The sequence below is a fragment of the Lathamus discolor genome, chromosome 1 (assembly GCF_037157495.1).
Source record: "Lathamus discolor isolate bLatDis1 chromosome 1, bLatDis1.hap1, whole genome shotgun sequence".
NCBI lineage: Eukaryota > Metazoa > Chordata > Aves > Psittaciformes > Psittacidae > Lathamus > Lathamus discolor.
The window spans coordinates 131,125,357-131,149,348 of NC_088884.1; the positions used below are offsets into that span (position 1 = coordinate 131,125,357).

Consider the following 23,992-nt stretch of genomic DNA (forward strand, 5'->3'; position numbering starts at 1 on the left):
CGAAGGAAGCAGCAAGCAGCCTTGGGGTGAAAGAGCTATTGAAACTCTTTCAATGGGCTCCAGCAACCCCAAAGAACAGCTTGAAAGGCTTGAGCTTTCAACAGTTTGTGCCTCACTTTTAATCGTGTTCACAATGACAGAGCTGCAAACTGTCCTGAGCAGCCTTATGCTTCATAGAAACCAGGCAGGAAACTTCAAGCGTATCTTGACCCATCCCCACATAATACCTGACCTAAAAGCTTTCTATGGTAATTCAAGGTTTCTACCAGCAGACAGAGCTGGTGTCCGTATTCAGTTTTCCATTTCCTTTTTTATTCAGTGAATTAAAAGTGTAGCAGAAGCTCCAGAAAGCCTCCGATGGCACAGATGAGCTCCTCATGTCACGTGCAGATAAATTCCTTAAAATCTAAGCTAAATCATTTCAGGATGAAATGTTTCATGTCCTGAGACAGCTTCTCTCTAAGCCCCAGCCTGTGAATGATGCTGTGATCTGTGAGCATCTGTGCAGCAGGACCCAGTGTACAACTGGGAGCAACATCTCCAGCAGCGCTCTCATAATTTTGGAGCCTTTATTTCATGGACAATCAGCACTCAGTGTCTGAACACAGAACTGTTCAGATTCAAATCGCTATGGCTCTGCACAAGTAGTAAAGTGCAAATGTATCCTGGGACTGGATAAATTACGAAACCAACAAGTTTTTAAAGAGGACACTTAGCTATAGCTAAGGTAGGGCACTGGCTCCACACAATTTCCCCTGATTTTGCAACCTATGTGTTATTGTCACTTGTTAATGTTTAGACGAGAGATGGTGGAACTGGAAAGCTGAGTGTGGAGCATGTTTTTCCTAGGAGTTGTCTGTACTATCATTCCCATCAGTTGGACAAGATGAACACTATAGGTCCCTTCCAACTGAACTGTTCTATTCCATTTCAACTCATACCATCTTACCTTATCCTATCCTATCCTATCCTATCCTATCCTATCCTATCCTATCCTATCCTATCCTATCCTATCCTATCCTATCCTATCTTAGCCTAGCCTAGCCTAGTCTATGCTCATATTTGCACAAAAGGAATCCCCACTACAAAGTCATTGTGACTGAGATGTTCTAAAATGTGGAAGGAGCTTAAGTGTTGAACTCGCAAACAAGTGATCAGAGCTGCATTTTGGAATTTCCAAATTCCCAGAATCTCTCTCTAAATCCAAGGATTTCAAAGTCTGCTCTTGCGGGTCAGTGAACAGATACTCACAGACCGATCTTGAAGTGGTTAGAAACATCAAATTAAAAACAGTAAGTTGGGATGTCTCCTCTGTGTTGTAACCTACACAATGGAAACGAGCGCATCTTACCTTCCGATCTTAATGTAAGGGACTATTTCTGTTATGGCGATGTGTCTATGACAGTGCTACAAAGCAGCCTCAGCTCCCATCTTCCTATCGGGATCTAATCCTGAACATCTCCCTAGAGCAAGGCTGACAGCAAACCCAAACACTTATCCTTGCGAGAGGATACCGCACCCCGCAGAAGCCTAATGACATACCGCAAAGACTCAAGAGCATCGCTGATGGCATCTGCAAAGTTTTTGTCTGTGGGGACGCTGAAGTACTCGCGACAATAGCTCGGTCTGACCCCCAGGATTTCGACCTCACAACCTGCAATGAAAAATGTGGTAAGCTCTGCTGTTCCACCTTGATCACAGACCCCACACCGTGGGGCCTGGGTTCAGGTCTGTAATTTCCCTGTGACATTACTTACCTGACACCTTCCCTGCAGGAAACCTTGTGGTTGGAAAGGGAAAATGGGGAGAGAGGCTGGTTTGATGAGTGCTTGCAGCAAACCATACATCGGATCCTTGTATTTCCCTCTCTAAAAGGAAGGTCTCTGTGTGAGCTTCCCACACAAAAACTCTTGGCTCCCTCGGGGCAGACGGTTTCCACCTAAATCGCTAGTTTGTTTTCCTTTTAACTACTGTGGTCACGTAGCCTCATTTCCAGGCTTCCAAACTAATAGATTTGGATATTGTTCCCTGAAAGTTCAGCAAATACTTTCCAGTTAGACACACTGTATCTTATGTTGTAATATCCTCTATAAACTGTATTTTATTATGTGATACTGGTACTCCACTATTAAATCTGTTTCCCAGGAGGTCTTATTAAAACAGTATAAACCAATTAAGTCTCTTGGTTACACCTTCTGTTTTGTGGCCCAGAAATTTATGGCAACAAATCCTACAGGAGAACATGGCCCTGAACACACAGAAACATGCTTTTGTGGGACTTCTTTTCCCTTTTGCTCTCCCGTTACTACGCTGCTGAATAACATTAATATTTAAAAGAAATGTGCTTTCAGAAACACCAGATTCATGCAAATTATCTTTTGAGACCCCCGGAGTCCTCCCATCACAGCTAAGGCATTTTCTGGTGTCTTCCTGGGGCACAAGCTAAAAAAGGAGAAAGAGATCTTTTGCAAAATTGCCTTGGTATGCATCCATGCAGTCAGATCAAAAAGGCAGCTCTAAGCCATAGCCTGAATCTGCTGCATTTGGGTCCCTTTGCTTTTCTTTGGAAGGAAAGGAATAGGCATTAAGGACATAAAGTCATAAGTTGACTTGTTGCTTGGGGGGGAAGAAGGTTGCACAGGAGGTGTGAATACAGAGAAGGCACTAGAGCAAGCAGAGCTACCTTCAGAGCTGATTGACAGTGGTTTGCTTACTCAGACACTTGCACCTCAGCCTGCATGACTTCACATTACAGAGGTGCAGAACTGCGACACAGGGAAAAGCACACTGCTTGCAGGCTAAGCTGGCTAAGAGACTTCCTTCTGATTGTGACTTCCCAGGAACACTATGAAAGGTACCTAAATGTTTAAGCTTAGGAAACCTTACAAGATCTTCACTTATTTGCAGAAAGCCAGGTAAGTCAGACCCTTTCCAAGAGATAAAGAACCCTAGCACACATGACAGATTCAGTCTCTTCACCCAGCGGTCCGTGGCGACAGTACCCACGGCTCCACATCGTTTGTATGTTTCAAGGGACCGCATCTGTTGTGACTTGTAAGAATGAATTATTTGCAACGATAACCAGAAAATGTAGTAAACTTTCTTGTAAGAACATATTTACATCTTTTTGAACCTCTATCTAATACTTGTTTTTATAAAAATTGTGGGAGTGTGTGATGGTGCTCACTTTTTGTTCTTCCCCTGTTGCCCCAAATATAACTTAATCCTTCCCTTTCTGTATGGAGGTACATTAGTGTTTATGTCTCAACCACAAAAGCCTGCAGACTGCTAGACAAGAACTGACTCTCCACACCATCCCACAGTAAATCTTCTATACATCCATACACCTAAATCTTACACACAGTAAATCTTCTATACATCCAGCACCAGGAAGTTATGTTGTCCAATAGAAACAGGTCCCAGCTTCTACATAACCAAATCATCATTAAAATGTATTCCATGAACCATCTGAAGTCATCTCCAGGAGAAGAAGCCTTTGCCCCCAACCCTGAGTGTGTGTAGCTTCAATCTTCTGCACGATGTCCTGGGTGCTACCTGCAGGAGCACATGGGCTTTCAGCAACCTCAGATGTGAGAGGTGATGCAGTAGTCCTCTATGGGCTTTGCTGTTATTTCAGGACTGAACTGGAACTTCTGAGGCAATTTCTCCTCCAACACTTGAGTCTGCGAAAAGATTAGCTCCAAAGGCAGGCCAGAACTTAAGGACACTTTTAGAAATGCATTGGAAACACCTAGTATTTTAGTTTGGGCGGATGCTTGCTCATAGCCAGTGACTAATATGATGATTTTGTGTCTTTTTTTCCTCTTAAGATACTTACATCATATTATAATTTTCTCAGATAATGTTCCTCAGAATTACTCATAAGATAATTTTAACTGAAGCCTTGACCTCTTGGGGATCTGAGATATTTTAGTTGCTGAGATATCTTCGCTCTTTCTAGATTGTAAAATGATGAGCATGACATTGAAGTCCATCGAGACAGCAACAATTAGAAATCATTTTGGCTCCCAAATATTGGTCGTTGAGTGTGTAGTTCATTGGCAGTAACACTGAAAATTCAGGCTTCTTCGATACCAAGAACTCTGTGATGAAGAGAACTTGGAATTGGATTTTTGATGTTAAGGCTTGTTACAGTTCCATCATACTGGCCATGAAGATCCTTTAGTATTTAAATTCCTTTTTGGTAGAGGCCAGGACAGGTGGTAAATTTTCTCATTTAAATGTTATGAGAGAGGAAATGTAAAAATACTTGGAGCCAGATGAAGGGATTGTTATGTTTTTCTTGATTAAACTACAAATAGATGAGCTGTATTTAATAAGATGCTGCATTAGATAGCTTTCTGCACAGTTTTGTATGACGCTAGACCTTTATTTTAAAACCTGAACGACTGAAGCAAGAATAAGGACTTCTTTCACAGTGATATATAGGCTCCTCTTTATCTATCTGACATGGAGACCTGAACCTCTGCCAACTTTAAATTGCATTTCTAAACATTGATTTAACAGTCGGACACTTCATTTCATAACGGACGGCTTTGAAAACTTTCCAGGCTAGCTCCATGGTCTGGAAAATGTTGTGTTTAAATGGCCAAAGTTGCATTTAGAGACTTTTTCCCCACCCCCTTTCTTTCATTTCAGTGTTTAGAAAAGATGTCACTGCACTCCAGCTGAAGCGGTTGCATAGGCTGCTGGAGAATGAGGGAACTGGAGGGTCCCGGGTGTCGTCACCCACCAGGGTGAGCATGAAGAACACTATAAAGCTTTGACTTTGGTGGTACTGCTGGGAAGCTCTTGCACTCCCCTGGGGCTTCTCCATCCACTGTAGTGGCAGTGCTTCAGACAGGCAACTTGGGCATTTCACCACATGGTCGGTGTTAGTTGTGTTTGACTTAGCCGTCAAGCAGACAGAGGATACGTGACATTTTCCCCAGGAATGCTTTGAAGAGCAGAAAGTACATAATAAACACCATGAAGAAAAGAGAAAAATATCCCTACAAGTGCTTATATTTTGGCAGAAGCAGTGGCTGGGACCCCTAGCATGGTAATATTTTGGCTCCTTTGCTTCTAGTGGCAGGAGAGCCCAGATGAATTCTGCCCAAGAGTTGTCTTTGTTCTGTTTATGTTGGGCTCACAGAAAAAGCTGTGATGGATGGGTGTTTGCATCTGACAGCTCTCCTGCTCTGTGTCCCTGTTTGCTGGGGTCTGGATTTTCTTCCTTTAAGCACTGACTATGTGTGAGCAAGGAACACAGGGAAGAATATGAAGTAGCAGATTTTGGCTTCAGACTTTACAAAGCTTGGAACTTGGTTCTTTGAAGGAAATGGCAGTAGTGTAAGTTAACCTCGGGAATCAGCTCTCTGGCGTTCACAATGTGTTTCTGCTACATTTGATTGGTCTCATTTGCCTTTACCACTGATTAAAGAGAAAATAGCATCTTCCAGACTAAAGTGTGATGAATTTGGCTGTACATTGCTGTTCCTATTAAGAGTCTCCCAGACTTTTCCTGATCAGATCTTTGTCATTACTAAGCAGCAGTATATCCTCAGACTGGAAAAGTTAATCACTAATAGCAGATCATAAGCAGTGCAAACGTCTATAGAACCCCTACCCACCTTGGTTATTAAGCTCTTACTTTTTCCCTTGATTTTGTTTGGCATTGCTGCCCATTCAAATGCCTAGTTCAGAATTAAAGCTTTAAAATAATAGACATAGCTGTTTTAGAAAGAGTAACATTCTTACCATGGAACTAGAAAATAGCTCAAAACAGTCACATAGGGAAAATGTAATGAATACTGTTACATTTGGGGTGATTTCTGTTTACTCCACTTAAACCTGGAGTCCTACTGCAGTCCAACTGCCCTGTGCTTAATTCAGCTGTTCTGCATTTCACCCTGGTTCCTGCCCTGTGCCTAACTGTGTTATGGCCAATGTGCCCTTTGAGACCATGAACACCTTTAAAATAAGCTTATGCTTAAGTGTTTGCTGAACTGAGACAGAGGACTTAGCCAAAGGTCATCTATCACAGATAAATAATTGACAGATGTACACATCACAGTTCACAGCTAAAATACCTGATCCATGCAAAAAAATCCGCCTCTGTGTCACAAGAAAGTCAATGCATGTACTGGCAATATTAGCGCTGGGAAAAGGAAGGTTCTATTGTCCCTTGCAATTTTCTACTGGAAACAGCAGACAGATAAGTGTAAAGGTTATATATATGTCTGCAGGGATACACACATGTAGACCTCACACGTCTTCTCCCTAGTAGACACTGCTCAAAGGGCAACATGAAGGAGCTAGGTAAAGTCCAAAGGAATTTAATGGAAAGCGATACTGTTCTTTTGGATTTCAGTAGCTCTTTGTAGACTGTTACATCTATTCAGTACATAATTGTACCTATTCAGTGCAGTTACACTAGTAGTTAAAGATGAATAGTCTATAGAAACAGGTATTTTCGTGAATCTTTAGAAGAATTTCTACATTCTTGTATAGTTTCTATATCCTGCTATTAGCACTGCTGTTAGGTCACTTGGGTGAGCTCCAGTAAGAGGCAGCTTTTTTTTGAGGGCTGCCTTCCTGTACAGCGTTGAACAGGACCACTCTTCAGGGCTTCTGTGGTCCATTCTGGCTGGGTTACTGCCTGCTGCTCATGCACCACAAAGGGCGCCACAAAGATGGCCCTTCGTGCCCTGCCGCTGGGGGCAGGAAGGCTTTTTTTCCCCCACGGTGAGCTAGCGAGTGTACCCAGGGTTTTTTGCCTTCCTCTGCAACACTGAGCACAGCCCTTTGCAAGGGCTCCTTGGGCTATTGTGGCCAGGGGTCTGCTGCTCCTGCTCCATGCAGGTGGCCCTCGTGCCAGGTATGGAGGGAGAGGCAGCTTTCTAGACTTTGAGGGTGACCCCAGGGTAGCCCCCAGGGGTTGCTGCTTGTCCTCTGCAGCATTGAGCACTGACCTTTGTCAGGGCTCCCTGAGCCCTTAGGGGCTGCTACTCTAGCACCTCCAAGGCACCACTCCTGCCCGTGTGCTTTCTGGCTCCATTGCCCAGTGCAAGCTTGGAGTGGGAGCGAGCTCTGCTCTTCCCTTGGCTCCATTTCCCAGAGGGTTCTTGGCTGAGCACAGCAGCCTGTGCTTGGAAGGGCTCCAGCCTTGCTGCCCCATCAGCAGCTGCCACATTCCAGCTCTCCCTGCTTGCAATGCAAGCACTGGGATGGCACAAGACCACTTTTCATGCATCGCTGGCCAAGAAGCACAGCAGCAGAGCAAGTTTTGGAAGACAGAAGTGTGCTTGTCATTGATACGTGTCATATTTTGGGAAATAACCCGCAGTACCACATACCTCTTCTTCCGCACAATAGGGATGCAGAGTTGCTTGGGCGAGTCCAGAGGAGGACCATGACAATGATCAGAGGGCTGAAGCACCTCTCCTACGGAGACAGGCTGAGAGAGCTGAGCTTGTTCAGCCTGGAGAAGAGAAGGCTCTGGGGAGACCTTAGAGCAGCTTCCAGTGTCTAAAGAGGGCCTACAAGAAATCTGGAAAGGGACCTTGTACAACAGCATGCAGTGACAGGACAAGGGAGAATAGCTTTAAAATGAAAGAGGGGAGATTTAGATTAGATATTAGGAAGAAATTCTTTACTGTGAGGGTGGTGAGGCCCTGGCACAGGTTGCCCAGAGAGGCTGTGGCTGCCCAATCCCTGGAAGTGTTCAAGGCCAGGCTGGACAGGGCTTTGCACAACCTCGTCTAGTGGAAGGTGTCCCTGCCTGTGGCAGGGGGCTGGAACTGGATGCTCTTTAAGGTACCTTCCAAACCAAATCATTCCATGATTTTGTCATTCTCTATCTAGTCTGCATCTTTAGTCTTTTAGACTACCTTTGAGTCCATAAGACAACAGTGTCACGCTGAGATCTTTCTTGCTCTTCAGTACTGTAGAAACACTCTGGATGACTTTTCAGTCTTTTTTATCTTGGTACGCTCTTTGTTCCCTTTCCTAAGAACTGTGGCCTTTTTTGTGGGATGCCATTAGCTACATTGCATGGAAAGACCATGACCAGGCACACGTGCGCTGGGATGCAGAGATGAGCTGGCCGGGAGCCCATGGTGTGAGTCAGCTGCCCCTGCCCTACACACTGGCACTGGCTGTGTTCAGTGCAGCACTTCCAACATGCGGTCCTATAGCCTGCAGTTGCACATATGAGGATATTTGCATACTGCTTAGCTAGCAGGGTTAAAAGGTCAGAAAGTTGAGAAGCTGGGTACCTTGCAAAGGGTTTGGTCTGGCTGCACAGCTGTCACATTTATTTCCATGCGTTATTTCCCTAAGGGTATAATCTCATTTGTTAAAAAAGGCTTGTTATTATACATCCCTAGTGATTTCAGTGGTCCAATATCCAACAAATGAGGAATGGAAAGGCCAAGTGTCTCTAAATGAATAGATCAGACTCACAGCAACTGGGACCTCATCTGAGTAATGATGAAGGAGCGTATGTTCTACATGATAAATGGTGGAAGAAGGGATGCTCTGCAAGCCAGCCTCCTGAAGGTAATCATAGAACCATAGACTCATCTAGGTTGGAAAAGACCTGCAAGATCATCAAGTCCAACCATTCCTCAGCACTGCCAAGGCCACCACTAACCCATATCACTGAGGGCCTCATCTGCATGGTTTTTGAACACTTGCAGGGACGGTGACTCCACAACTGCCCTGGGCAGCCTGTTCCAATGCCTGAGCACCCTCTTGGTGAAGAAATGTTTCCTAATATCCCATCTAAAGGGAGCGGCTTGAGGCCGTTTCCTCTTGTCCTATTGCTTGTTATGTGTGAGAAGAGACCAACTGCCACCTCACTGCAACCTCCTTCCAGGTAGTTGTAGAGAGTGACAAGGTCCCCCCTGAGCCTTTTCATCTCCAGAATGAACAACCCACCATTCCCTCAGCTGTTCCTTGTAAGACTTATTCTCCAGACCCTTCGCCAGCTTCATTGTCCTTCTCTGGACTCACTCCAGCAACTCAGCATCTCTCTTTCCCCAGTGACACTTCAGTTTTTTCCTTTCTAAGCACATGCAAATTGTCATGGCCTAAGAAAAGATAATTAATTTCTATGAGTGATTAGTGAAGCACTTGTAATTCTTGTCTGTATATCAGAACTGTATTAAAGAGCCATCCTACAGCGTGTGGAGTGCTTAGATGTAAACATGCATAGTTAAGATGGTAGCAATTTTTGACATACTAACCTGGCCAGTAGTACATGGAAACGTTCTTTTTTTCTTTCATCATTGTGACCCACAAAGGCTCCGATCCATTCCACCAGAGAGGAAGCAGGCTTTCTTTATTCACACCAATGTCAAAAGATACATTTGCCTTTTGGTCCCACATGTAGTTTCCAATCATCTGATGGACCTCGCAGTGCCGACCTTTGGGGGTGGAGAAAAAGCACAATCAGGTTGTTGTTCTCCATCAGAAAGATGTCACCAGCACCATCACCGTATCATCAGCAAATCAGCTGAAAAGCTGGTTTTCCACAAACAAGCAAAATCTAGGCTAAAACATTTATATATGACTTTTATTTTGCTATTGTTGTATTTGCTGTTGTTGCTTGTTTTGAATGAACACACTTTGTTCTTGCTTGTGGGGACAGCAAACTTTTCACTAGACATTTTCGGCCCTTCAGCCTCATGGAAGGACTTGGTCAACTTTATATTGCAAGAAACTAGTATATAATAGCAGAGAGATGTCTTTCACCTCTTGTCATTGTCAGAAGAGAAGATTCTGTATTTTAAGAGCTAAGCTTGGGGTGAATTAACAAAAATAGGAAAAGAAATGCTGAAGATTGAGTTGTATGGGGAGTTCATGATTTCCATATCTTAAAAAGCTACCGCTGATGCATGTGTGAGACACTGCCATCATTAGCTGATGAGTCATGATACTGCAAGGATCCAGATAACGGGCTTTGATTATTGTGAGACTCAGCACGGTGATCAGACCTGAAATAACCTTGGTATGCTTGATTTCAGAAGGCATCATTCTGAGCAGAGGACTCTGTGTACTGTGGGTACATGTGACCTTGAAATGGATTTTGAACTATCCTTCACTGCTATGAGGTGTTTCAACATTGCAAAACATTTCCTCCTCCCCAGCGGACAAAAGCAGTCTTGAGTTGTGGCAGTCACTACTTACCACATTAAACCAAAAAAGCTTAATATAGGAGAAATGGTGGATTGAATGGGCAGTAATCTGTCCTCTTTAGCCTGCCAAGTGCTTTCTTCACTGTAAGTCTCAAAAGAGCTAGTTTCAAAAGAAAGCCTCTACAGTGCATCAAAAATGCAGCCTTTCTACTGAACGGGCAACACCATCTCTTCAGCATCTTGAAATCTACATATTCCTGAGCACGCATCAACCTGCTAACCTACAGGCAGGCAACTGGTGCCAGCCTGGGAAACCTGCAGGTCAGTGCTGAAGCTGTTGGGTCGTGTCTTTGTATGATGTACAGTGTACTCTTCATATAGAACAACAAACTCTAGTTGCTGCCAATGTGAGCTCTGTATGGGATCTAAGGTCTGCTATCAGTTTGCCCACCTCTTCAAGGAACACAACAGAGACTGCAGAGTTGTTGGGATGTTTAATGAACTGTGTGCACTATTACAGAGGATAGTATTCTTCTAATCTTCACATCAGACAAGTTCATTCCTCTATGGACTCCAACTCTCTTTTTTTGTGTACTAAAGAAGATGTCTCCCTTACAGAAGACGATAAGGCATCAGTTTTCATTGCAGACATTGCTGGTTCACAGGGCCGGAAGGGAATGTCAGATAAGCAGACAGACCAAAAGACATGACCATTTAATGCTGCCTGGAGCCATTCACGTCTGCTTGCCTTGAAGCCTGTGTCCCAGGAAGACCCTGGACCTCCTTGGAAGACACTGACAACCAGCTCATCAACCTCATCCTTGGGCTCCTCATCCCAATATTTATCATCAGTAACGCTGTACAAAAAGTATGCCTGGTCTCTAATTTTGTTTTTGACCTTTGTTAATCTTCAACCACGGCTATTCTACACCTTGCTCACTAGATTAAAAAGCCCCGCAATAACTGGCATTTCTGCCCCCCTGGAGACACTCAGACACAGAATTAAGGTCGCTTAGCAAATTTCTTTTGGGTCACCTGTACAACTCCAGTTCTTTACATCCCCTGTTGTAACTTATTTTCTCCAGGCTGAGAAAATGACCTTTGGTGATCTTCTTTTTAATGATTATCAAAATAGCAACATGGTGTTAGTCACTGTAACATGTTGAATTTATTATTGCTTCCATTACTGCAGCTTTCCTCTGTAATCAAACATCAAGAGTCTCAAAAGTAGAAACAGGGCAAAAAGCAATTTCAGCATACAGATATCGTCGTTTAAACTCTCTGCAATTGTAGTAAAAATCACCCCTTTCTCAAGCAACTGAGGAAAACAAAGAGGGTATAGTTTCCAGGAATATGATAACTGCTGTATCCTTCTGGAAGAGTGCCAGCAAAAGCATTTGCAAGTCTGCATGCTACAGCTTACTTGGACACTACACTTCTTACAACATTGGCTTTGTCCAGAGCACATTCCCATGTCTCCATGCACTTTCATCAGTATTCAAATCAATATATGTAAACCCAAGATGAAATAAGAAAAAAATCCAAACCAGCAAAAAACCCCCCAAAAACCCCATGCAGCTGCTTGGCCACCCACAATAGCAACACGGAGTGCTATGAACCCTACATTGACCATACGTGAGATTTGGAAACCAGAGCGAGTGCTCCTGTAGGATTTGCTACAGGAATGACCTCTTCTTTCTCTGGTGGTCTTTCACTGACTGCAGGGACAGCATGTAGGATCACTAGTAGGCATGATACATCATATAGGGACCACCCTTGCCTAAACCTACAAGAGAAAATACTCTTCTGAGACACTCAATGATCTTTTCTTAAAAAGCGAGGATGTGTGTGACAGATGCTCAGTGCTACACCTGGTGCATCAGGCAACAAAACAGAGGTAAACCATCTCTGCACTGAGCAAATCAGATTTACCGGAGAGCCCACAGTGTGTATATTAGCCAACACAGTAAAGGTACCCGCGTGGTAACCATCTGATGATAAACATATGGGCTGCGGAAGGGTTAAGTTCCTCTACACAAACTGCTGCACGCACTAAGGTAGGTAGGTTTTAACAGCCCAAGTGAGACATGCAGTTCCCTTTCTCCCCTTCTTCCCCTCCCTACATCTTTCCTTTGCTATTCCCTTGAAGCACCACCTAAATGCTGACCCAGACTGGCTCATTTATCTGCTCCTCACCCCAGTTCTAACGCCCCTCGAGACCTGCTGGATGACTTGCCCTGGGAAATGCTGTGCTCCTGCTGCCTGCCATGAGGAGAAAGAGAGTAGGATTTTAAAGTCATCAGCACCGTATTCCCACTTCAGAGCAGGTATGGTGGTGATGCCATCCCCGAGGACTGAGCCCAGCCTGCTGTGAGCAGAGCATCCTGAAGGGCCCAGCCCTGCCTGCTTTGGTATATGCCCTGCTCTGCTCTTACCCTGCTGGGTCTCATCTGCCCTGCTTTGAAAAGGAAGACCACAGGAAAAAAAGCCCAAACAAAACCCATGTGCTCATCCTTAAGCGGCCTGAGGAAGACTAGGGCTCATGAGAATTCAGTGGGGAGTCCTGGTCTGGGCAAAGTGGCCCTGCCATCTGCAGCCCCCCAAGCAAAACAGTACTTGCAAGATGTGCATGGACATTTATGTTCCCAGAAGAGGTTGCTGGCAAAGCCTTTACAATTTTTTATGACCTCCAATAACACACAGATCCAAAGCAGAAACACCTTAGCCTATGCGTGTCAGGCAAGCCACTGCATCCAAGTAGGATCACAGCAAAAGGCACAGAAAAATCTCTACTATACACAGCATTACTTGATTTTTTTCCTGAGGGAGATTCATTTAACAAGAGCATGAAACTAATTCAGTGCTTTCATAAGGGGGCTGGGGTGCACAAAAATTGTTTGACGAGCATACAGGTTAGGCTTTGCAGATGCTTGCTTGTGCAGGGAAGCAGGTCTTACGTCCCTGGAGAGCGGTGCTCTGGGCTGACAGTGGGTCTAATGATCCAAGTGGCACTGGTGGGCAGAGGGATCATGCTGGGACCCCAGACTGCTCACAGCTGGGTACAGCTCCAAGGCAGCGCAGCGCCAAGCACTACAGAAGGTCTGAACAAAACGATGGGCACAGCTGCTCTCTGCACCACTAGAGAGGGTGAGAGCCTCTGGCAGTTTTGTGTTCATCAGCTGTGACTTCAGCTCTGGGCAGAGAAATACCTTGGTATATGAATATCCACTTATTGCCCCTAACAGCTGGTAGCAGGTATGCTAGTTGTGAGCTGTGAGGCTGTAGCTAGTAAGAAGGAAAGACCACCGTGCTTCAATTTGTAGCAGATGAACTTGTGTTAGAGAAAACTTTCTGTTCTCCACTTTGAAAGTGTTTCCATTTTTTCACTGGTAGAAAGCAAACACAGATTTTTACAGTATTTTGTGTATGTGTGAAAGAGGAAAATCTTGGCACTTGGCATTACAGCCTTTCTGTAGGCAGCAAGTAAACAAAGTGGGATGAAGAATGTGAAAATGAAACACCCTCCCAGTTCCCACTCTCTTCTCCAGCCTGTCTTTGGTAGAACAATACCCCTTCCCTGCCAGTGTTACCAGACTTCTTCATGCTCTTTTGCTTCCTGTTCTTCACGTTCTTTTCATTTCAGAAATGAAAAGCTGCAGAATCCAAGAAGAAAAAGAGACTACCGATTTTAAAACTGTATGTCACAAACAGAATCTTTTAAAGCTTTGCTGCTGCTGGCATCCGTGGTGGTTAAAAGAGGAGCAAAAAGAAAATATCTTATTCCCTCATAATGCTCTCTGCCTCCTTCTGGCTTTTTTCTCAGCTTGGACAGTGAAGTTGGGGTAGTTTCGGTTTGTGTGTACAGATAATGAATTTCCCTGTTGTACTCCTATCTCTCCATTTTTTCATACCTCAGACAAAATGCAAGCATTATTTATGTAATTAAAAACTTGCTTAACTGATAAACAGAAACTGTCAGCACCCTTTCCTGGACCAGGCTGGAGTCTGGATACTGTTAACTTGGCAGCTGAAAAGAGGCATCCAATAGAGCCATCACTAGGCTGGGCTTCCTGTGGGTACCAAGTGGACAGAGAGTGGAGATGCTGTACTGTGAGACAGGAGAGCCCTCACAGCAAACAGTAAATGTACTAGTGCACATCAGCCAGAGCCCAGAGGACTCCAGGGGTCGAAGCCCAAAGGACGTTTGCTCTCAGAAGACATGGAATAAATGGGGTGCGGTGTATGTAGAGATTTGCTGTGCTCAAGGGAAGGCAGAAGTAGTCTGGCTATTTATCAGACCACAACATCATATACCAAAGCCCCTCAGCAGTCAAGTATGGCAACACTGAGAACGAGGAGTGCAGGAAGGATAGTAGAAACACAGAATATGGATGAAACCTTCAGTCTGGCAGAGTAGACCTTGACCATCACCCATCCCTGAGACCTGTTGCCCCTCTCCCTCCTGCTGTGCGGAGAAGGCGATTGTACATGCAGGGCTGAGTCCACACCTTGGTTGCAGCAGACTGAAACATCCTTGGTTCAAACTCCTCCTCCGTCCTGCAAGCTTCATGGGACCTCACAGCCTCTCTGCCAAGTATTTAAGATCAGCTCCTGTCCAAAAAGGGACACGGAGGCCCCTTGCTGGCTCCTCTCTGAGCAGCTCCTCACTCACTGCTGTGAGCAGGGACTCCCTCTGCTTCCCATGGAGTCCAAGAGAAATACAGCTGACCAGGTGGCTGGCACGTCCTCGTGAAGGACCTGCCAGAGAAGACTTCATCTGCTGTGAGGATCTTGGAAAACAAATCCTCCTGGGTTTCCAGCTCAGATGTGATGCTGCCTGCTCATGTTTATGTTGGCTGGGGCTGGAAATGTGAGAGGCCCCTGTGTACCCTGAGCTGGGGGGACTTCAGAGGAGCTGGGATGCAGCGGGTGCCCCAGTACTCCCCCAGTGCCCATGGGCTGGCAGGAGAGGCAGACCCAAACCCCTCAGTGTGAGCAGCTGTTCTTGAGAGATATGGCATGAAGGGCTCTGGAGCAATAATAACTCGTGCTCGCGGCAGTTATAGGGGAGACCTCAGACCTGCCATTGAACTTGGTGTGCGAGCTCCCTGCAGAGCCAGGCCATGGGAGGAAAAGAGAAGAATTAACAGCTCCCCACAGGACAACAGCCCGAGGTGGCTTGTGGTCTTAATTCCTTTCTACACAGAACAAACAGCACATGGTGTGATTAAATGAGCCTTTTGGGATACGTGTATTTGGACTCCTGCTTCTTTCCTGTGCCAAGCTCATGTCAAGCCCCACAAAGTTCTCTCAAATACGTGTCAGCAGCAACAGCTCCTTTTACCTAATTCACCATTTTGTATCATGCCTTTCAGGTCAACAGCTGCAATATCATAACTGGAGCACAGAAAGCTAGGACAGCAGGTAGGATTCAGGTTAGCAGCTCAGAAAACAACCCAGCCACCCAAGAACCAGTCCTTACGCCTCTGTGGAAGCTGAAACTGTGAAACATGGCATGAAGTTGTTAGAGAAGACTGCTTTTCAAGGAGTTGGACTTTAAGCCAGTAGGGACTGTAGTGACAGGACAAGGGGTAACTGGTTCACACTTAAACAGGGGAAGTTTAGATTGGATATAAGGAGGAAATTCTTTCCTGTTAGGGTGGTGAGGCACTGGAATGGGTTGCCCAGGGAGGTTGTGAGTGCTCCATCCCTGGAAGTGTCCAAGGACAGGTTGGACAAAGCCTTGGGTGGCATGGTTTAGTGTGAGGTGTCCCTGCCCATGGCAGGGGGGTTGGAACTAGATGATCTTAAGGTCCATTCCAACCCTAACTATTCTATGATTCTATCCCTGGGCTACCTTGCACACCACCAGATCTCTGTAACAAAACAAATTCTCCAGTTGTACATCAGCAAGATCCCTTTGCTCCAGCAGTGACTTGACTCTTGTTTGGTGCTTCTAACAGCAGGTCATGATGCATGCCCTGGCTTGCAGGGAGACTGGAGCTCCCCCCCTAAGCTCTGAATCACTGGTGACTTTAGATGAAGAAGCCAAACCATTAGCATTTGCCTTGTTTTTATGCTCTGGGTTTAGTTGTTATAATTGCAGTAGATGTAGATGAAAGCCCAAGGGTAGGCGTCAGGTTTGGGGCTGAGGCTTTTTGCATCAGTCAGGGAAGCTCTGGCAAACATCTTCTCATTGGTTGACAGCAGTGGCAAGTTTAGGTAGGAGGGTGACCTATGGAGAGCTGTTCCATGGCCCTGCAGCACTGCATGACCACAGGCAAGTCAGCTCCCTCCCTTCGCTTCCCCTCCAAAATTTATCCAGTTTGTTTACCTAGGTTGGGCCCTATTACTCCCACTGTGCCTGAGTGTCACCTAGCTTCTAGTCTCTGCAAAACAGGGTATGCTTCACATTAGCGTACATCGGTGAGCTGTTTTTAGATACATGGCTCTTGGTCATCAGTTATGGTTGCATCTATTTGGTTATAGCTTTGAAAATCTTGGTAAACCTGCTATTTCTCATGAATATTAAATTCAGCTGTCTTTAAACCATCAGTAAGTAAAACGGGACGACTAGGAGGTCTGGCAGATAACTAGGCAGCTGCACTGCGTGCTACTGCTTGCTAGCTTCCCCTTGCAGAGGAAAGCTACGTTCTGGCAGGGCTGATGAAAACAGTTTGGCACCATCTGTCCTAGTGTGTGCAGCCATGTCTGAGGAGCAGAGTCCTCTGTCCTAGTGTGTGCAGCCATGCTCACTCCTATATGAATGTGGGGCCACAATACCTTGTGAATGAGCAGAAAAAGAAGGGATGGGAGTGTCTATCTGAGAAAGCAGTGCGATATAATGAATGAGACGGGTGGGAATGTGCGCATGTGGCCAGATATTTGTTAAGCTTATTTAGCTGAAAAAAAGCCAATACACTGTGAAACTGCATTCACAATGCTAAAATACTGCAATTTGGAGGTTTAAACCTGAGTTTCTTAATAGCTCTTTAAGCAGCAGTGTAGGACAAGACACGAATAATAGCTCGTAGTCACCAATTTCCCAGAAGAAACTGGCAGCATTTAAGTCCCACACATCCCAGTTGCAAATGGAAGCAAAAGCAGTTATAGTCATGCGTGTGTGTGTCCCCCAGAAGGGATGCATGACTGCTGAGATGTGAAGTTAAGCTTTCCCACGCCCATACAGCAGCAACAGGGAGATGGTAACTTGCCAGTCCCTAAGCAGGTCACCACGGCACGATGCTCATGTCACGCTGCCGTGCTGTGTTTTCTCCAAAAGCTGTCGCAGCTTTGCAAATCAAACATGCACAGGCTGAACACAGCTAATGCTATGTCTCCGGTGTGCCCCACACTCCTAACCCCACCACCACCTAAAACATGACACCTCCTTTCTGTGGTGACTGCACCACAGCACTGGGGGTAAGAACAGTGAACCCATGGGATCTTCTATGCTGTCGTGCCAGGACAGTGTCGCGGGGTTTGCGAACACCCCAAGGGCTCAAGTGCAGCCTTGGATCTTCCTTTGGACAGGGTCATCACCTAACTTGGTCCTCAGTTGGCTCCTGACCTGTTTAACACTGCTGTGATTCATGTGTTAGGAAGGCGAATACTTATTTGCAGTTAAGTTGTATTTGCATTGACATCCTTATGAAGGCCAGAAGACTTGCAAGAGGAGTTGAGTTTGATCTCATAGATTGTCTCATTGCCTCGAGCTGGGGTGTGGAAACTCTGATACTCTAAAAATGTGAGAAGTCCAGCAGTGGTGTTTCATCATCTAACCCAAAACTCCTTCTTTGTGAGTACAAAATAGATGTTTTCAAAACTCCTTGAAAGGCTGATTACAGACTTCATTCTGCGCATACACACTTATTAGGAATGAGGGTTAGATGCGGTAATGAGTGAAAGCAGTCACTTTCCCTCTTCTTCCAAAGAACTTTGTCCAAAGGCTTTTTTACACACATGGAGTGCTAAACATGTCCGCCTAAGTACATGTGAAGAACATGGTCTGGGGTGAAATGACATCTCTGTTTTCAATCACGACATTTGCTCTGCTTTCATGGATTTGCACCACGTAATGAAAAATCCCTGTGGTGATTTTGTACTTGATTCTGTTCAGAGATGAGCAAGAGAAAAGCATTTCTCTTGAGAGAGAGAGAGGGAGGAAGGGGTTAAGCAGTTTCAAAACAAGCTGGGCACAACTGATGTCAGATTTTTGTCTTACAATGGCATCTATTTGCTTTCCCAGCAAGCGGTATATGGACTGCTGCGCATTGTATTGTTCCAAGAACAGCAAAGATGCCACGTATCTTAGGAGAGGATGGATTTTCTCACTCCTCCACATTAGGTGGAAGGTCGTGCTTGTTAAATAATTCCAGATAAGTTATTATCCAGATAAAAATCCGATTGGAAACTCCAGGAAAACTTTTCTGTTTGTTTTTATTTAACTATCGTTTCCAGAGCGCCTCTGATGAAAATGGCCCAGATAGACTCTGTGCACCTTCCTAGTGTCACTATAACCATGTCACTCCACTTAGACTAAAAGCAAGTCAGCAGCATGAAAACCCTCTCCAGTTTCTGAAAGCCTCTCCTGCGCATTCATAAATACTGTAAGGGAGGAAAAGCAAAAATCTTCAATGTTTTCCTATTTGGCTATTTCAGATCACTACAGGTACAAGGGCTCAGGGCAAAGTAAAGACAGGGACCTGTGAAAGCAGAAAGTCTGTGTAGTTTAAGAAGAAATTTAACACTGAACTTGCCAAACCAGACCTGCTGACTGAATGTAAGTTCTTTTCTTGGCCACCCTCAGTTTACATGCCTTTTTATGAACTGGAAAGGCTCGGAGCAGGCTGTGTATTACTTTTCCATGCCTTTCCCTCTTCTTTTTACATTCCATGTGCAGTAGCCCCCATGCGTGGTCCCACCAGGGAGCCCTGGGTGGCCGTGCTGTTGGTGGTGGCAGCTGATACGGGCATGGCAGCACCGTGGGAGAGCAAAGGCAAACTCCAACAATCAGCTCCAAGTGCCGTTTCCAAGTTCAGAGCAGGTTTCAGACAAGCACTGCTGAGCTGTCATGCCACAGTGCTTTTAAACTCCCAGCTAAAAGCACAGCTTGCAATAGTTTTACATTGTCTTTGGAGGAAGAAGTCACAGGGAGCTGGGAGCTCTGAGGAGCATCACAGCACAGAAATGCAAGTACTCACCCGTCATCAGCGTGTAGTAATTTGGGTAGGAGAGGCTGGGGAAGTCTGGCGTCATGTAATCCACCTTCACCCCCATGTTCACGATGTCCCGAAAGCCCGGCAGCCCCTCCAGCTCGCTGTCGTCGATGTAGTCGAAGCGAAAGCCATCGAGTAGGAACAACAGGAGCTTGCGGGGGGCCGAGGGTGCAGCGGGGGGCGGCAGGAGGGAGGCGAGGGTGGCGGCCAGGAGGGCGGCGGGGAGGCGACAGCTCCCCATGTCCGACGGGACCGGGACCGGGCAGCAGAGAGGGCTCTGCAGCAGCTCCGGGGCCGGGCCTGGCACTGCTTGTCCTCCCTCCCGCTTGCCACAGCCCGTGTTAAAGCTACAGCGCTGAGTGGGAGGGCACAGGTTAATGACAAGCAGATGATTAACTTCGAGAGGAGGGAAGAATTGGATGCTTCCCGGCTGCAGAGAAAACGCTTCGCAGCGATGGGGAAACGCGGCACAAAAATAAGTGGAGCTTCTCAGGGAGGGAGGGTAAAAGAGAGAGAATGGAGGGTAAAAGGGTGGGAGGGTGAGCAAAGATGGGAGGGAGAAGCGGAGGGAAGGAGGGAGGGACGGAGGGAGTGATCAGTGTTGACGGTCCCACGCGTGGTGGGATCCGAGCCCCGTGGCCGTGCAGCTGGGCCCTGCATCAAGGCTGTGCCTGGCAGAGCGCCTAACGAGTGAAGCTGCTCATTTTACACCGAGCGTTACGTCTCCAGGCATGCAGTGCACATCATGTCTTTCTGTCAGTGGCTTGTGATAGAGAGACTGAGATTAAAGCAAAGCAAAGTTCGGGAGGTAGAGGGTACAAGTTGGGGTCCAGCATTTCGATGGCACAGCTGTACCACAGAGCACCGGCTGAGCAAGCTCACATCTACATGGACCTGAGTCCCTGCAAAGCACCCTGTCTTCCCCATTTGATCCGTGCTGCCATGGGACTAATCCTGCTCCCAATGCACTAGTAGAAGAATCCAGCATTAGACAGAGCAAATGGTGCATTTATTTTCTAGATGTTGATGTTATTAAAATGTTAAAGAGCTGCTCAGTGCCATATTTCATATTAAAAATGAAAAACTGTTCGTATTTTAGTCACAGGTCACCACCAGGTTCTTCTCTTGCCAGCCACAAGAGCTTAACTATACCTCTAATTCAATGCCAGCAGCTGCTGTACACTATAATTACATATTAAATCACTTTACTTGAGCTGTGTTTGGTTTTCCCAAATAAAGGAAGTTCATGGCACTGTCTCACTCATTATGGGAACAGCCCTTCTCAGGTGCTTGCACCTGGGGAGGTTGCAGCAGCTGGCTGCTACCCCAGCGTTGAATCTGAACTTCTGCTCTTTACAAGGCTCCCAATCGTACATTGAGCATGTCTAGTTGCTCCTTGGCAAAGACCAGGCTGATGCAAGCTCAGCAAGGTGGTTTTCAGCCTCCCTTGCCTCAGATACTTACATACCCCTTTGTAAAACCCCCTCACATCCTGCTGTGCATTTAGCAAACTCGTATCACATCATATCGCATCACATCGCATCCTGCACATTTAGCACAGCTTCATGCTGGCTGCAGGTGCCTGTGAGCCAGAGTAGGTGTCTACAGGTCACCAGTCCTGGGACATGACTGGACTGATGCTGTACTGCCCTTTTCCCATGGAGCTTCCAGCTCAAGGAAGAAGGGGTGCTGGAATTTTCTGTAGGAGGGAGTCATTTCAGGCAAGTGGAAGAGGATGGAGGGGGAGCCGGCAGTCAAGCAGGGCTGCTCAGGCTCTTCAGCTGGCTATGCTTCTCAGTCAAGTGCCTCAGTGCTTCCTCCCTGCCAGTGGACTAAATGCATGCCTCTCTACAGCTTGCTCAGCCACCATTTTCCTTCCTATTTTTTTCATGTTTGCTTTTTCCATCTCCTGTCCCAGGGCACAGCACTTAAGGTATACCCTCACAGCAGAGTTGCACCTGAGACAAGGACTCAGAGCATTTCTAAGCTCCAGCCCAGGGATCTTTAGAGCTAGACAGTGACTGAGCCCTGAGCCCTTTGGGGGTTTATCCCTTTTCACATAGCATTTACTTCTGGAGCCTTGCACTTGCCAGTTTTCCTCATTTTGGCAACTTTAATTCTGTCTATGTTTTGTCTTTTCTTACCTTGCTGCCTTTAGTTCATGTACTTTCTTACAGTGCAGCAGCAGTTTTCTCAGCAAACCAAGCCAGGGTCACACAGCTGTGCTGCACATCAGGTCACAGACAGCTGAGTCCTGGGGGCATCCGTGCAGCCCCGTGCCCAGGAGGACAGATGGACCATGGTCCCCAGGCTGCTGGGACAATAGCAGGTCCCAGAGCCGCAGCCGAGCCCCTGGAGCAGATATCGCCCATGGGACCCGGGCAGTACCAGTGTGTTGGAGCCTGAACTCTGACGGAGAACACGCGAGCCCTGCCGCGCGGGGGAAGCCACAGTGCTGTGTGACCCGGGCAGCGGGCAGCGTCCCAGGCTGTGCAAGGCTGCCGCTGCCCTGCCCGCGGGGACGGGACTGCAGCTGCACACAGGGCTGGCGGGGACGTGACCGGCTGGGCAGCGTGCGGGGCAGCACGTGCTGCGGGGCAGGCCTCCATGGGGACAGACACCGCTCCTCTGGCCGTCTTCAGCATCCACAGAGGTCTGCCTCTTCACCTGCCTCCCGAAGGGAATATGCACATCCTCCTCTTGCTTATCCCTCCAGTATGGGAGGTGGCCCTGCAGAACCTGCGCTCAAAGACAGCACTTCTACCAGCGCTTACCGAGGATTTTCACTGTAGCAAAGACTGTGTAATGTTCTTGGAGCTGCCTGTAGCATTGTGTTGTGGCCAAGCCACTGTGTTAATTGACTGTGTACATACTTACATTGAATGAACTCACAAACTCAGGGTAATATGATTATACACCTCTTGGCAAACCCATGGAGACACTCACGCTGATGTCTTGGCTTGTCCTCTAATAGGTGGGCTCTGGGCTTGGCAGAAGGTCTCAGCAGAAGCAGCAGCTGCTGCTCATGAAGGGATGGGACAGTCGAGGAGAGTCAATCAAGTGTTCAAGCAGGACACCCACCTTGAAAGGATGACCAGGTTTTTGAAGTGGTTAGGACAAGAAGCCAGGCTTCCATCATGAGATGGTACAAAGACAGGCCTTCTTATCATTTCACAGCATTAAGAAATAACACCTTTCTTTCAAGAAGGTTGCAGTCTACTGGGTGACAGCTCCTAAGGGAAAGCTCTACTTCAACCAACACGGCGACAAGGGGGACAATTGGTGGAAGGTACCAGAGCCCAAGGTCTGCTTTCAGAGCTGGAGATTCACAAGTCTCCACTCAATAAATAACAAGAGTGTAAGGCCTCGGAGGGGTTAAAGGAGTAGTGAGCCATGTAACCATGACTCCGTACAATACCAAATTGTGTTTTGACAGACAATCCCCCTGAAGAGTGGGACTGGAGCCAGTCTGGCTTGGCAGAGACAGACCCTAGCAATACATTTCATCCCTGCCAAGCAATGTTGATTTGCTTTGGTTCACATTCATTTGTAAGCACCCTGTCTGCACAAAGCCCCAGATGGCCTCGGAGACTCCAGCACAACAATATTTTGATACAAATGCTCTTACAAAAGCTATCAGAGCCTGAGCTGGTGTCCAGAGACAACAGTCCTCATTGGTTAGCTCTAAGATCAGGTTTAGGAAGAAGCGTGCATACAGGAAAGAAAATCCTTCATCCCAATTTGTGCATGAGGAGATACCCCCCTGATCCAAACTTTGTCTGAGACAAGATCCACAACCACTTAGATTGCTCAGGAAATCCTCTTGGCAAAAAGCGGGTTTCCAGTTTTGGAAAACTGCTTCCAGTGTCCTTGAATCTTTCTTATTTCCCTTTGGTCTTGCACGGATCACAAACACGACACGAGAAATGCGAGATAGTTCTCCAGGCTCACACTGATGGTTCAGCCTGGCTTGTCAGATGTTCCAGCTTCACCTGCGGCTCAGCTCTACCTGTGCCATTAGGTCCAGGAGTACACACAAGAACAGAAGCTGCTATAAGTAAATCGTGGTTTCCCATTTCCTCAGTGACATAAAGAATCTAAAAGGGAAGCCTGTCCTTCTTTCTCTTCTGCAGGAAAAGCAAGAAGGCATAACATAACTCCTGGTTGCCTTGTAATTCCTCTTCAGTTCCAGTTCTCCCTTCACACACAGAGAAGTAGTTGACCACTTTGACCAACACAGCCTAACTTACTTGTTTGGTTGTTTCTTTCTTCTCATTAGAGAAGAAAGCATGGTCACCTCCAGACATGAAAGCCCTGAAGGCAGTGATAAATTGCTTACTTTCAAAGAAGTGGAAGGGGATTTGTGCCAGTCTGAAATTTTAAGGTCAGGACTCTGCTGGACTATAGAATCATAGAGTAGTCAGGGTTAGAAAGGACCTTAAGATTGTCAAGTTCCAAACCCCCTGCCATGGGCAGGGACACCTCACACTAAACCATCTCATCCAAGGCTCTGTCCAGCCTGGCCCTGAACACTGCCAGGGATGGAGCATTCACAGCTTCACTGGGCAACCCATTTCAGTGCCTCACCACCCTTACAGTAAAGAATTTCTTCCTTATATCCAATCTAAACTT

At 46.4% G+C, this 23,992-nt stretch overlaps 1 protein-coding gene across 1 annotated transcript in view; it reads right to left on the reverse strand.

The window, feature by feature from the left end:
• The window catches only part of ENPP6 (ectonucleotide pyrophosphatase/phosphodiesterase 6), a 34,274-nt gene extending 14,440 nt beyond the window's left edge, over positions 1-19,834 (reverse strand). Inside the window, exons 1-3 of the mRNA XM_065695384.1 lie at positions 19,346-19,834; positions 9,252-9,431; positions 1,543-1,654 (exon numbers count right to left, since the gene is read on the reverse strand). Of these exons, the coding sequence (XP_065551456.1) occupies positions 1,543-1,654; positions 9,252-9,431; positions 19,346-19,601 (548 nt within the window). The 5' untranslated portion in view covers positions 19,602-19,834. The remainder of the gene's footprint in view (positions 1-1,542; positions 1,655-9,251; positions 9,432-19,345) is intronic.
• Positions 19,835-23,992: the final 4,158 nt, after the last annotated feature.